The 15,558-nt window shown below is 41.6% G+C and overlaps 1 protein-coding gene across 4 annotated transcripts in view; it reads left to right on the plus strand.

Annotated features, from left to right (window-relative positions):
* Positions 1 to 15,558, plus strand: part of LOC141482376 (uncharacterized) — a 102,609-nt gene that overhangs the window by 40,356 nt on the left and 46,695 nt on the right. For 2 of the 4 annotated variants that reach the window (XR_012465479.1, XM_074175497.1), the window contains exons 2-4: positions 1,417 to 3,800; positions 7,606 to 7,662; positions 10,364 to 10,497. Coding sequence is in view for 1 of the 4 variants with exons in the window: in XM_074175497.1 (XP_074031598.1) it covers positions 1,417 to 3,800; positions 7,606 to 7,662; positions 10,364 to 10,497 (2,575 nt within the window). In the remaining 3 variants the exon portion in view is untranslated. The remainder of the gene's footprint in view (positions 1 to 1,416; positions 3,801 to 7,605; positions 7,663 to 10,363; positions 10,498 to 15,558) is intronic. The other 2 variants (XR_012465480.1, XR_012465481.1) reach the window with 1 other exon arrangement.

A 15,558-nucleotide genomic window follows, 5' to 3' on the forward strand; every position in this document is an offset into this window, starting at 1 on the left:
AAAGTGGTTTCAAGCCATAACTGAGTGGTTTCAAATCATAAGTGAATTCAAACGAGAAATGGTTGTAAGCCATGATTAACCCCTCAGTTTCCGACCTCAATCTACTTTACCTGAAGGAATCACAGACCAGGTGCTTTGAGGATGAGCGGAGGTCTTTCATTTTGTTGAAGAAGACCCCATGCAACGGCTTATCTTCGTATAATCTTCGTAGTGTCTTCAATGTTATTGAAGAAGACCCCATGCTTTGTGTAACCGCTGAAGAAAAATGGTTTGAACCCCGCAGTCTCCGACTTCAGTCCACTTGACATGAGGAGCAAAGATCAAGTGCTTTGACGAGCTGAGGTCTTCAATGTTGTTGAAGAAGACCCTTTGCAACGGCTTCTCTTTGTGTAACCGCTGAAGAAAAGTGATTTCAAGACATAAATGGTTTCAAGTCATGATTGGTTTCAAGCCATAAGTGGTTCCAAGCCACAATGAACCTCTAAGTTTCCGACTTTAGTCCCTTTGACCTTCGATGAGCCGTGGTCTTCAATGTTGTTGAAGAAGATCCCATGCAACGGCTTGTCTTTGTGTAACCGCTGAAGAGAAGTGATTTCAAGACTTAAGTGGTTTCAAGTCGTGAGTGGTTTCAAGCCATAAGTGGTTTCAAGTCATAATGAGGCTCTCAGTTTACGACTTTAGTCCACTTGACCTGAGGAAAGCACAGATCAGGTGCTTTGATAGGCCGAGGTCTTCAGTGTTGTTGAAGAAGACCCTTATCTTTGTGCAGTTGCAGGACTTAAATGATTTCTGGACGAATCGTTCAAAAGTTGTCAGGATAAGATTAACTTGATGCAACGCAGTAAGCCATTACGCGTCGCATCTACAGTAAGACGTGTATAAGAAGTGTATAAGGCACATTGTATAAGGTACATCAAACTCAAAAATTCACGGCCTCCCTGTTGTCGCAGGAAATAACCGTGAAACAAACAATTTGGGATACAAGATGCTGTGGAAGTGCCTCATTTTTCGGATTTTCATAAATCCTCCTGAGTAATCACTCTAAAGGAGTAGAATAAGACTGGAGTGACAGGCATATTTGTAACAGCAACTTTGTTCTTTCCCGACAATCCCTATGAACATAATTGTTGAGATTGTGATGGTTTTTGCCGCAGAGGGAGTACTTCACTGAGATAACCTCTTTATAATAAACACTTCTTCTAAATTCTTTTGGAGTATGGCGTCTTCATGAAATGAACTAACCTAACCTAGTTTCATATATTTTAAAATTTTCACAACCAAAGTTTATATTTTCTGAATATTTCCCACCTTTTCGGAATGGTCTTTTCTATTCACGATATTATTATTACCATTATTATTATTATTATTGTATTGTATTGTCATTATTACAAACTCAGCACCTCTCTCTTGTTTCAGAAGGGTCCTTGCCGGATTCCGACATTCGGCTCGAGGATACCCCAGATCCAGCCCCTGCCGGGCGCCGCTGTCAGCAGCGAAATAACCACCAAGCATCTAGGCAGGCGCGTGCGCGCAGGCGAAAAGGAAGGCATCCTCCGCTTCGTCGGTAACGTAAACTTCGCGAAAGGTTCGTGGTGCGGCATCGAACTAAACGCCCCGATCGGTAAAAACGATGGCAGCGTCAATGGAGTTCGCTACTTCGCCTGTTCGAACCGCCGCGGGTTGATGGCGCCACTGTCCAAAGTCGCGCTAGTCGACGGTAGCTGCGATAGCTTGAGCGACAACAGCTCAGGACCGTACTCCATGCTCTTCATCCAACCCAAGGTTGGCAAGACTGAATACGCGCTCGCTAGGGCTGCCAGCCAGGAGGCGTTGTCTAACGAAACTTTCTGCAAGAGGGCGGCGGAAGCCACCTTCGCGATAGCCAGAGATAGGACCTTCGACTCGAAGGGGAACACCAACAACACCGTCGTGGTGAACAAGGACTTCGGCAATCAGACCGTCATCAAATCCAGAGCTGAAGATAACAGATCTAAATTCTCGGAGGCCAGTAAAAAGCGAACAAACCAAACATTCGATATCCCCAACCCGGCTGACACAACCATAACTAAGGAAGATGAACAAAGCGGCACCGCTGTCGACCTGACGTTTTCGCCCATCAAAGGCTCCTGCGAGAATCTTTGCAGCGGGGAGGTGAAAAGGCGAAAAACCTCCAGCTCGGCTACCGAAACCGCCCCAAGTAAACCTTCCTCGTTACCGCAGCTACAGAGCGTCCTGGCCGCAACCCCTTTGGAGCTCAAGAAGTTCACGTTTTCCACTCCCGTGCAGTCCGAGTTCAAGGAGCCGTTCATAGTGAAGCAGCGCATAATCGACATACAAGCGAACGATGAGAGTAGTAAGCGCGACTCGCTCGAGTTTGACGAATCGCTTGGAATCCTCACACCTGATCAGATGATGAACAGCATCCAGTTTCTAGGAACTCAGACCCGCTCGCCCAGTCTAGAGTACGACGTGAACCTATCCGATTGCTTCAAAAACGCTGTGAAGTCGGAGTTATCAAGCCCTAGAGTGGAAAGTTTAGAACTGGACGAGGAGCGAGTCAAAATCGAACCTAAAGTGGAAGCCGTAATTGAAGAGGAAGTGCCCAACCCACTGAATAAAACGGGCGAGTTCACTCCACCGAATCTGAACCTGGGTTTCAAAACTCCTGGCATAGACAACTTTCCAGTCAAAGAGCTCAAGGACGAGGTGCTAAGCCCAATCCTCACCGACTACAGCCTGGGCATCATCGACGAGCAGATCTTCTCGAACCGAACGGACACAACTATGAACATGGAGCTTCCCCTGGACTCTGTGGGGCGAACGGTACTTACTCGCTTGGATCAAACCCCCTCTCCAGAGGAATTACCCCTGGATCCCATGCCGGCGGTTGAAAGCGAACCTAAAACGGAACCGAGCAAGTCGAAGACATCCAACAGCTTCGTAACGAGCATTACTAGTATCACCAGTTTGGATACCGGGTATCAGGGCGATGGTGAGATGTCCAGGCCAGCCAGTAGGTGCGCTGATAACTCTCCTCTGACCAGGAGGCCTCTGCCGAGGCCGCAAGCTCGGAGGCCTGATCCTATGACGGATTCAGACTTCTACACAGAGAGCGACGCTGATAACCACGAGGAGAATCACTTGAGGGGAGACCGACGCGCACAGGTTATTGATGGGACCCTATATGGAGTTGATCCGCAAGCAGCTGCTGATATCTACATGAACAACAGGGAGAATATGGATTCTAGCGGGATATTCACAGACATAGAGAGCAACCCCAGGAACGAGGAGGCTTTGGAGGCTCCTGATGCCTCTCCTTCAGACACGAGCACGAAGACTATCTCGGAGAACAGCCAGGATAACCTGCAAGAGGTCCTGGACAAGACCATCGAGAACAAGGAGCTGGACAAGGCGAAGGATAATCCGAAGAAGCGTAACGCTCCTAGCTCTGGAATACTGAGCCCTTCGAGTTTATCCTCCCCCAGACATCTGAAGGAAGAGAACGTCGCGAAGAAGTACAAAATGCCGAAGAGGGACGTGGCTTCCAAAGTGAAAGCTATGCTCGAGCCCAGTAGAGTCCCGACTGCTGACAAGAAGCCCAGTAAGAAGCCTGCTGGCAGGTGGGATGCTGTTATGAATAAGATAAGCAAAAGCGATCAAAGTAAGGCGAATTTGAAAGAAGTCAAGTCGAAAGTGTTTAGTGAAGTGAACGTGAACACAGGTGTTGGACAGAGACAGGATACTTCCAGGAAGCCTATCAACAGAAGCATCGGAAGTCAGAAGAGTCCAAATAACAAGATGTAAGTAACACAAGGGCTGAAAATTCCCGGGCCTAAGAAGGAAAACGCGTTTTTTCTGTTCAAAATTGGTTTTATTCGTCAACGTGATCTCCATCAAGAGCCAGTAGTCGCTGGGAGTCAAATCTGGCGACTAGGGTGGATGTGGAAGCAATTACAAGTTCAATTCATGTAGTTTTGCCATTGTTTTGATTGACTTGTGACACGGTGTGTTGTCTTGATGAAACAGTTTCTTTTCTCTGCCATATGCGGTCGTTTCTTTGCAATTTCAGCCTTCAAAGACTCCAATAATGGTATGGAACTGTTGTTGATGGTATTTCCCTTCTCAAGATAGTCGATGAAACTTAAACCACGCACATCCCAAAACATCGAGACTGTAACCTTTCCAGCCGATTATTGTGCTTTGGACGAGGTTCACCTGTTGCTCTCCACTCAGATGATAATCGTTTTGATTCCGGAGTGAAGTAGGGAATTAATTTTTCATCCATTGTCACTTATCGACGCAAAAATTACGATTTGTTATGTTGGAACATGCCCAAACACTGTTCAAAATCCATTGTTACCATCTTCATTCGGGTTTGAAGGGCGTCGTGGTTAGGTTAGGTTAGGTTAGGTTAGGTTAGGTTAGGTTAGGTTAGGTTAGGTTAGGTTAGGTCAGGTTAGGTTAGGTTAGGTTAGGTCAGGTTAGATGGTTCACCGGTGACTAGTGACTTCTACTGACCAACGCCTTGAGATCAATCTGGATGGAGCCCAGCTCCCTTACCCTTTCGGCTGATGTTTGTCGAAGAAGGACAAATGGGTTCGTGACTGGGGAGATGACGGTATGAAGTCCTCAGACATCAACCGCCATGATGGATGAAAAAGCTATTCGTCCGTTAACGGGGGACATGAGGGTCTCATTCGACAGAGTGTCGGGGCCTTCTATATCGGGAGGGGTCGTCTACAGCATAGTCTATAGCTTCCCTAACTAACGGATTTCCGTGAGCTTCCGCACCTTCAAAAACTCGCCGATTCCTCGACTGCAAATATCTGCGGATTGCTTCATTCCGCACGAACCAAGGAGCATTCACAACCATCCTAATTAGTTTATTTTGCATTACCTCCAGAATAGAGATATTGTATTTCGCCGCTTGTCCCCAGACGCCTGAAGCATACATGATGACAGGCTTGAACATCGTGTTGTAGATGGTAATCTTGTTTTTCAAGCTCATTTTTGATTTTCTGTTGATCAGAGGGTACAGACTTGCGATCCGACCCTCGATCCTTAATTTGACGTAGATAATGTGCGGGTTCCAAGTGAGCCTATGGTCTATTAGAAGGCCGAGGTACTTTACCCGCGTTTGCCAGTCAATCTCCCTTCCCGAGATTCTCACTTTTCTGGAGTGATTTTTACTTCGTAAGTTGTATTTATATTCACTCAGGTAGCCCGTATTTCTTGTTGATGCGTTGCTATTGGCCGAAGTGTCGATGACGTTGCATTGAACTGTTGCCACTTTAGCATCTTTCAGTATGGGATTCCAAATCCGGTTTGAGGTTATCGCCTCCTCTTCTCTGTTGTAGTTTTCCGTATGTTTATGGATTTCTATGGCTTCCCGTACAAGCCGACTGTGGTATCCATAATCGGGTGCAAGTAGTTTCACATTCTAATCTACAGTTTCTCCTACGTTCATTCAGCCTTGTACCCATGGATCTTTTTGTGGTACCGATATAAACTTTTCCGCAGGTGCATGGTATACGATATACCCCCGCAGCTGATAGTGGATCTCTTTTGTCTTTCGCAGATCTTAGGCTTTGTTGTATCTTCCTGGTGGGATTGAACACTGTCTTTATGTTATGCTTCCTTGAGATTTTTCCGATATTCTCTGTAACCCTAGGGATGTACGGTAGAAATGCACGTGCAACCGTTTGAGTTTCTTACCTATTTTGACTTGTAGAAGTCTTCAGTTTCATGGCCTTTTTGATTTCGGTTACACTATATCCATTCTACATTGCTCATAAGCCACATATTTTGCTCTACTCTGTAGATGAGAGTTCCATGTCAGCTTCCTGTCGAGGATAGTACCAAGGTATTTCACCTCTTCGGAGAAGTTTAGTTTGATTTTGAAGATTTCGGGAGGTTTTAAGCCCGATAAACGTCTTTTCCTGGTGGTGCAAGTGTTCCTTGCACCATGTTTCTATTAATTTCAGCCCATCCTACGCTCTATCGCACAGTGTGTTCATAAATTTGCCGGTCTGCAAGATAACTATGTCGTCTGCGTTTGCAATTGTGTAGAATCCATTATTGTTGAGTTGATTAATCAGAGAAGGGTTGATAAGACCCCTCCCTGTAGACATCCCCTCATGACTAGTCCTTTCACTGTGATGTCTTATGCCATGCCTTTCGACGAGTACATCTAGAAAATCTATTCGTTGGTGAACTTGATGCTAAGGTATTGAGCATTTATGTGGTCTAGAAATATGTTCAGTCTGTCCCTCTCGTTTCTCCAGATAACGAAGGTGTCATCCACGTATCGTAGCCAAATGGTGGGTTTGAAATCAAAAGCGTCGATTGCCTTCTCAAATTTCTCCATGAAGAAATTGGCTATCACTGGGCTGAGTAGACTTCCCATCGCTACGCTGTCTAATTGCTCATAGAAAGCTCCTCTCCATTGGAAGTAACTTCCCGTGAGACAGGCTTTCTAGAGTCCGATATTATTACTAGGAAACAGGTTGGCTATATCTCTCAAAGAATCTTCCTGCGGGACATTGGTGAACAAGGACACAACGTCGAAACTGACCAGAATATCACTTGGCTCCAAGGTTGAATTCTTGATTTTTCCCTCAAAGTCTGATGAATCCTTGACGTCCGAGGTTGTTTTTCCAACATGAGGCTTGAGGAGCGACGCAAGGTGTTTTGACAAGTAATACGTAGGCGAATCCTGTGCACTCACTATGGGTCTGAACGGAACCTCTTTTTTGTGTATCTTCGGAAGACCGTAGAGCCTTGCCGGGGACGCTTGTGTTCTTAAGATGGTCTTCTGAGTAGTTTCCGACAATGATGATGATTTTATAAGCCCGTTTGTATTCTTCAACCTTGATTGTGTTGGGTCTCTTTTTAGCTTGCGGTAGCTGGACGGGTCAAGATCATCAAGACGTTCTTGTTTTTGGTTAACAGTGAGCACGCGCGGCACCCACTTCGAACAGAGCTTTCTCATAGTCAAATGCTCATGCAATATAAAGCCAACACGTTTTTTTGAAATCTTTACCATGCCAGCCAACTCTGCAACTTCACTTTTCGATCATTCAAAACGGTTTCGTGGATTTTGTCCATGTTTTCTGGTGTCACTGCCTCATTTGGACGTCCACTGCGCTTTGCATCATCGGTGTCTCTACGATCGCGTTTGAAGTCAACGAATTAACGTTTAATTGTTGTTACTGATGGAGCAGTCTAAAATTTAAACACGAAATCATTTTTGATCCATTGTTTTGAAAACAATAACTCACAAAATTTCGAGTATAATATCATGAAATTTCAACAGCTTTCTTTTGGAGGTGAATCAATAACACTAGCGCTATCTATGTGTTAGGCCCGAGAACTTTCAGCCCAGGTAGTGGAATCTTGGTATTTGTTGTATTCTAGATAGCATGACTTGAAGAGATTAAGCTGCGATGTTCAGAATTCATGTATCCCACTTCTGATTTAGTTTGTTGAATACTTGAATAATCTACCCTTCTGAGTCTTCCTTATTCGCATGTTTTGTTAGCTAGTTATTAAATATGTAATTCGATTTTGTAGTATGTTGTATTTAATGCATGCTGTTTATTTCAGCTGCACCACTCCAGTAAAAAGGCCTGGTTCTGCTCAGAGTTTGCCATCATCTGAGAAGTAAGTAAAAGCTGCCTTTTTTTTGTAAAAATAACCCCGAAATCCTAAATTTCTTCCATGGTTTTTCAAAATATGACGTAGTGAAATTTTTAAAAGTTCGTTGCAGCTTTAACTGCAAATATGCAACTACCCATCTCATTCACTATTTTTATTTATTTATTCAACGGCAAAGCCAATTTACAAAAACATATTCAACAAAGTGTGAGGAACTACAAAGCAGTTTTGAATGTTCATGTCTGATGTCTACATTACAATTTACATTTAGCGAAGTGTGAAGTACAAAATATTAATAGATATGTCTAGTAAATATATTATTAAAAGATGAAACAATACTGATACTTACAAGAAAGAAGATGTAACAAATCTAGTACTTACAAAGAAAATGGTGAGGTAAAGAAAATCTCCGAAAACTGTAGAATTTTAAGAATTTTTGCCACAATTTTTGATACTTGAAGATTAAAATTAATTTCGCTATCCAATTTAACTCCCACATCGCGAATAAATGTTCCTCTTTTAAGAGCTACATTATTCAATGTATATTCAAAGAATATTGGACTTCTAATTTTAGCGAACGTAATGATTTGACACTTATCAATGTTTACCTCTAACAAATTATTTCTACACGACATGGAATAGGATTCAAGATCTTTTTGAACTAATTCAGCATCTTCCCGGCAAGTGATTGTTCGATAAAGTTTGAGATCATCAGCAAACATAACAAATTCTGACAAACTCAATGTCCGATACAAACAAGTTGAACAGCAGTGGCCCCATATGGGATTCCTGCGGTACCCCTGATGGAACCTGAATGGGCGTAGATGTTGTATCTCCGTATTTTACAGACAAAGTTCTACCACTTAAGAAGCTATTGATTAATTGCAAAACATTTCCGCCGTGGTTGACTCTATCAAAGGCTTTGGAAAAGTCAGTATAGACAGAGTCAACCTGTAGCCTCCTCTCAAGATTTTCGGTTGAGTAATTTGTGTGAAGAGCAATATTGGTACAAGTGGATTTACCTTCTGAGAAACCGTGTTGTTACGAATTGAGTAAAGACTTACAGTCCCAGGAAAGTTTCTTTGTAAGGATAGAATCAAACATCTTAGCCATCTCTGACTGATTGCAAACTGCTCTATAATTCCTAATATTTTTCTTATCTCCTAGTTTATGTATTGGTGAATTTCACTAGTTCGGACTTTCATTGTCTAATATATAAAATGATTTGAAATCCCTGAAACATCTCCGAGAGATGACTGTTCATGGGTCGTTCGAGTGCTTTCACTTATCCCTGCTTTCCATTTTCCGCTTCACTGGTTCCGTGGGAGATGACCGTTTGGCGCGAGTTGGCCATTTTTCGCTTGATGATGGGTTTCCATATGTTGCGTATCTCTACGCTAGCTTGGCTGAATACGTTGTTGGACAACATGTACGCGGCTTCCTTGTTATGTTGATGCGTCCCAACATGGTCTGCTATTCCTGATTTGCTGGTTTCTCCTCGCTGTGTGTGTTTCTTGTGCTCGGCAATGCGAACATTCAATGGACTCTTAGTTTCACCAATATAGGATTTTCCGCACTCTCAGGGTATCCGGTAAATGCAATTCTTGGAATCGCAGTCCGCGTTTGGTGGCCAGGTTTTCGTGAGGCTGCTACGGATAGTGTTACCGGATCTGAAGCAGGTTCTGATGTTGTACTTGGAACCAATTCTTCTTATACTCTCCGATAATCCTCTGATGTAGGGAAGTGCAAGCACTGGTTGTGACGGCTTCTCTTCCTTGCGAGGCTCCTGCTGTCATTTAGCCGAAGTCTTTTCTACCATCGCTTTGGAGTAGCTATTCCGTTGAAGAATATTTTTGATGATGTCTAGTTCCTTCTCGAGACCTTCCTTCGTATTACAGAGCCGAAAAGCACGGTCTAATAGAGTCTTGATGATTCCTCTTTCAGTCGATTGATGGTGGTTGGATTCGTGGTTCAGGTACTGTCCCGTATGAGTGGGTTTTCGGTATGCAGGTGTTTCCCACTTAGGTCGGTCCGCTTCACTAAAACGTCTGAGAATGGCAATTCGTAGTGGATTTCCTTCTCCATTGTAAAAGTGATGGAAGGTCTCACGCTGTTGATGTTTCAGGAAGGCGTCTAGTTCAGTATTCCCATGGTTCCATATTATGAAGGTGTCGTCAACATATATCAAACAGACTCGAGGTTTCTTGTGGGCTTCTTCAATGGCCAGAGTTGCAAACCACTCCATATATATGTTGGCTATGACTGGTGAAAGTGGCGATCCCATTGGCAGTCCCTCATCTTGTGTAAATAATTCGTCCTTTTTCGTACACAGCATCTTAGTAATTCCATAGGCTATGACTGGTGAAAGTGGCGATCCCATTGGTTTCAGGAAGCTATGTTTCCAATAATCTGGAAAGGTGCCTAGAGAAAAAATCTTTATACCCTGTATAATATATCATTACTTTTTGTCTCACAGAAAAGATGGAAAAATGCAAAAAAAAACAAGGACAAAGATTTCATGAGATATCTTTTTTGGATAAAAACTCACACCATTCGAATAAAATGAGTACTTGACTGAAAAAAAATTCAGCATATCTGTCATGATGGTTATTTTTTGGAACATACACAGAAGTGTTCATAAAATGAAATACTGTTGATTATTCCTGTTCTTTCGTGAGAAAACTAACAGAATCATTGTTTTTTCTAGACGGAGAATTCGTAACCGTCCTAACGGTGGAAGTACCCCAAAAAGCGTTGGAACACGAAATATGGAAAGCAGCATTCACAGCTCGTTGAGTGATTTAAGTGCTGCAACTTTACCACCTTCCAATAAAACACCGGGTATGTACAATAATGCTATTTCGTATATCAACCATAATTCAATCCTGACATGAAGAAAATTTCAAGCATCACATTTTATACCAGCCTCTGATTCACTATTGCTGTTTACGTGGGCCCAACAAAGAAAACGCGAAAGTTTTGGAAAAAAATGTATTGATTTTTCTCCCAGCGACGTTCGATACCATTTTTATAATGAAGAACTGTCTTTCTTCTCAAAATAGCCATTAAATGCCGACATTACTTCTTCATCGCTGGATAATCTTTGACCACTGAGCCTTTTTTACAAGTTTGAGAACAAGAAATGATCCGAGGGAGCTAAATCTGGCGGATAGGGTGCCTGAGGTAGCAATTCAAACTTCACTTCGTTAATTTTGGTCATTGCGGTAATGGATTTGTGAGCTGGTACATTGTCTTGATGGAACAACACTTTTTTCTTGACCAAATGTGGCTGTTTTTGCTCAATTTCTTCACTCAAACGTTGCAATGAGTTCGCATTATACTCGCCGTTGATAGTTTTACGTTTTTTAGAATACTCAATGAAAATTATCCCATGCGCAACTCCAAAATTCGACGCCATGACCTACCTGCAGATGGAACGGTCTTAGCCTCCTTTGGAGCCGATTCTCCCCCTAGAGTCCACTGTTCCACGTTTTTCTGAAGAGAGAGGCTAGATGGGCTTCATATTGACTTGTGTACATTGCCATTTGCACATTTCAATTTAATGCAGACTGTTGGTTGACCATCTAAGTCACAGCATCCTGGAAATGACCAACTGCCGTATAAAGTACTGTTCCCAAGTAGAGAGAACTGGATCCTCCAGGAGAAAATATACGGAGCAGATAGTTTTTGGTTCACAGATGGATCAAAAACAACTCCCGGTTCTGGTGCAGGTTTTTCAGTCGCAGACCCAGGACACAGATATCAACCTGCCTAGGAACCTATGACTATATTTCAAGCTAGAATTTATGAATTCAGTTCAGCTTTTATATTGATTGGGCTGAGGCTTTTGAAATTAAAGTACCTATTGTACCACATAACTATGGCCAATTTTCACAAATTCACCAATAACTTTCTTTATTGATCGCTGCCAAAGAAATACTAAACGCAGCGTCTTCAAACTTCAAACATGTGCTTTATAGATTGTGTTTTTCTAATACCGTGATAATTTCCAAATAACTACCGCCATCTCTAGGTCAGCCTGGGTACTTCTGTTACCATCCTGGTATAGAATCTGAGATGAAATAGAGGTTATTTAAAGAAGTCTTAATGTATTGAATATTTCATTCGATCAGGATATAAGTTGGCAACACCCTATTTTGGAATAATACTAAATAAGTATCTCCATTCGAATTGTCATTCATGAAAAATGAATGACATGATGATCTCCAATTCCCACCCCAAGCTATTTGAAAATTATAAGAAGTAAACTGAGATATTACCGCTCAAGTAGAACTAGCAAGACGGCGCTCTTTTCGTACGATTTTTTCTTCATTTGCAGTGGATTGATATTTAGGAAATAGGGAAAAATTCAATATATATATATATATTTTTATCCATGATGATCAATAACACCAATGAAGTTACCTAGCAAATTTCGTATTTTGTTCAAATGATGAAAAGTATCAGAAGCATTGAGAAGGAAGAGAACTTTTATTCAAACGATAACCGAATTGCGCGCGAACAACTGTAATGTTTGATTGGGTCAATACAAATGACGTAATACGTATTTGAACATCGAACAAACCTACACTCAAACATAACCTCTTAATCTTTGTTTACGTATCATTTTAGTTTGCATTCACCTATAAAGGCTTTGAAATGTCTATGCCACCGTAGAAGGTGAGTTTTTATCGAGCACAACACGTAGATTGTTTACTTCCGCTGCAAAAGAAAAACTTCACCATTGAAGGAAAGTAGAGGTACATCATACAGATGCATCTTCATCTAACGGTCAGAATTTTCCCACGTTTGTTGTTGGTTCTTCTCGGTTTCACGTCAGATTGTAACAAGTACTCAATAATTTTCCTCTGGATTTTACTGTAGCGATTTTTATGTTTTTCAAAATCCTTTGAAGGGGATTTTTGTGATGTTTCTTCTCCCAACCTCGTTAATGCGAAATTGATATTGAACTTCTCTAGTCCACGCTTCATATAATTGATATTCAAGCTAGAATTATGACTATACGAAGAGTCCAGCTCTTCGAGTCCATAGTAAATTTATTATCGTCGTGTACAACGGCTCACATCCGCTGTGAGAACGTGACGGCTTTTTCTATCGAGAGAGCGACATTTTTTGTTGATTTCCCACTATCGACAATATTCTACATGTGTTTCGTTGTTCGTTCATGATAGGATCATTGAGGAGAGTGACAAGAATTTAAAGGCACTGTTGTCTCAGTACGAAGTACACTTGATGTTTTCAGGGATGCGATTGAAGGTCCCTTATTTCGGTTACTGTACATATTTAAAAAAAAAACCGATAATATATTCATATTCTTCAACGTAAAAATCCACCCCTTCGAATGACAGGTACGCAACATCCAATTTTTTAAATGGAAAGTATAGGTTTGTGATCGTAACATCTTAACAGGTGTTCCCCAAGGTAGTATCCTGGGTCCTACTCTCTTTCTCTTATTCGTCAACGACATCTTTAATATCAATCAACAGAAGTTCTTCTTCTTGTGAAGGCTGATATTGCAGTTGCTAATAAGCTGAATTACTGCGCCAGAAACGGCCTCGTACTAAATAGCAATAAATCTAATACCATTGTTTTCTCGCTTAGAGAAATGGACTGCAGTATATTCCTTAGAGCTAATACTAAATCTATTGTGCAGAAAAAATCAGTCAAATTCTCAGGGTTGAACATTGACTCCCAATTATCCTGGAATGATCATACAGTTATTCGTTCTTTTAAGTCATTCAAATCTGAAGGTTCAGTTTTGTACACATTGCTCTTTACATATCAGTAATTATACTGCAAGAGTTCTATGACACTCCTTATGGGAAAACACGTGCAAATTTGAGCAGGTTCATTCTGCCGTTTTTTGGACCTTAGGCCCACTTCACACGGAAGGGGCAAAGGTCAGCCCCTCGTCTCTGCCAGACGTTCATTATGTGTAAACTGAGCCTTAGCCTTCAAAGCCTACTTCAGACCACCTCCACTTTTAATGTCATTCAGTCAACCAATCAGCTACCGCGCATACAGCGGGAAATTCAAACCAGTAGATGAACAATGTATGTACGAGCTCACTTCAAGATCGAGCGTCGCTGGTAAGTATTTCAGAGAGAAACTTCAGTGAGTGGAAGAGAGAAACGTGTGACGTCATCGACGCAGGATAGAATGAATATCGGAGAGGTTCAAAGAGCGTGGACCCCCTTGCCGTCGGCCCCCTTGGGACTCCGCATCACCGCTCAGGCCCTCTTGCGACTCGTCCTTACCCCTCGGCCCCCTTGTCACGTTCCAGTCACGTGATTAAGTTTATAGTTATGAGATTCGAACCTGGATCGTCCGCGCGGTAGACATTGTCCTTAGCCTCTACACCAACGTAAGATATTGAAGGTAACTGCGACATTAAAAGTGGAGGTGGTCTGAAGTAGGCTTTGAAGGCTAAGGCTCAGTTCACACATAATGAACCTGCTCAAATTTGCACGTGCTTTCCCGTAAGGAGTGTCATAGAACTCTTGCAGTATAATTAGTCATATCCCCATAAGAAATCTGATGATGAAAGATCAGGTTATCGCGCTGGCCATTCAGTCAATACTCGCCTCTCTATCCACCGATTAGAATATGTCGTATATTGCCGGACATTAATTTGGTAGTCCAAGCATTAAACCTTTCGAGGGTATTGGGTGTGTTTCGGGTGTGTTTCTCTCTCATCCATTGAGGATTTTCTGTTGACCAGTAGCGGCAATTTTGCCGATTAGCACGACCGTTAAGAGACAAACTACACTCATCAGAAAACAAAACGTCTTTCAATTGGATGATATTGTTATCCAACATGTCCATCATTTACTCACAAAAAAAAGTTCAACCAAAATCAAAAAATGATTTTATTAACGAAATCAACATGAAGCACTCAATTTAGCCTCACTTATAAAAATAAATGACTAATGCTTACATTTTCGCTATTTTGAGACCAACCTCGTGCATGGAATTCAAGCTTTGAGATATGCGACATTTAGAAACGGAACAAGATTTATGCATTACAAACGCAATAAAAACTATGACAATGAACAATGACGATTAGAAGGAGAAGAAAGTTAAAATGTTTTACTTGTATAGATAGGCGTTGTTGAAATAGCTTGTTCCCTGTGTCGAATTTGGTTTTGAATCAATACGCGAAAGTGTAGGAATGTTGGATTTTATTCAAGTCTATTGATTTTGATTAGGTAGGATTTATTAGGTTAGGTTGACCTTCCCAATGTCCAACTCGTTGGATAGTAGATGTCAAGTTGATGTAATCTATACAGATTTCAGCAAGGCATAGATAGAAGTTGGACGTGTTTGGTATTTTCTCAAAAATACAAAATCTACTAAGATCGTGTTTGAATCATCGTATTTGTTATAAGAAACTGTAGAGAGTTTGGATCATTTCAATGTATTCGGTCGGTTTACTATAGTTTGGTACGTAGTAAACTAGAGATTTGTAGTTCTGCCTGGAATCCTAATCAAACAAAATACATTGATGTTTTGGTAGGTGTTCAAAAGAAATTCCTCAAGTTTGCGTATCACGAGAAACATGGAAACTACGTATCCGGTTATAAATTATGAATACATTTGTCTTCTGAATGAATTTAATTTTGTAACAAAAACAAGAACACAAGAAATTGCAGATATTATTTTCATCTATAAACTGGTCAGTAGTGCCAATGACTCACCAACTCTATTGTTCTAAATTAATTTTAGTGTGCCTCGATATACGTCCAGATTAAATGTCACATTCCGTATATATGTACCCAATTCTCTGCAGTAAAGTAACCTCTCTATGTGCTGAAGTGTCGATAAATACTGTTTTTTTTTCTACCCTGACTCAATTCAGAAATATTTTGAATATATTAATTC

This window comes from Leptinotarsa decemlineata, unplaced genomic scaffold, assembly GCF_025532065.1.
Source record: "Leptinotarsa decemlineata unplaced genomic scaffold, Ldec_3_MD MMD2_tig00001064_RagTag_RagTag, whole genome shotgun sequence".
Taxonomy (NCBI): domain Eukaryota; kingdom Metazoa; phylum Arthropoda; class Insecta; order Coleoptera; family Chrysomelidae; genus Leptinotarsa; species Leptinotarsa decemlineata.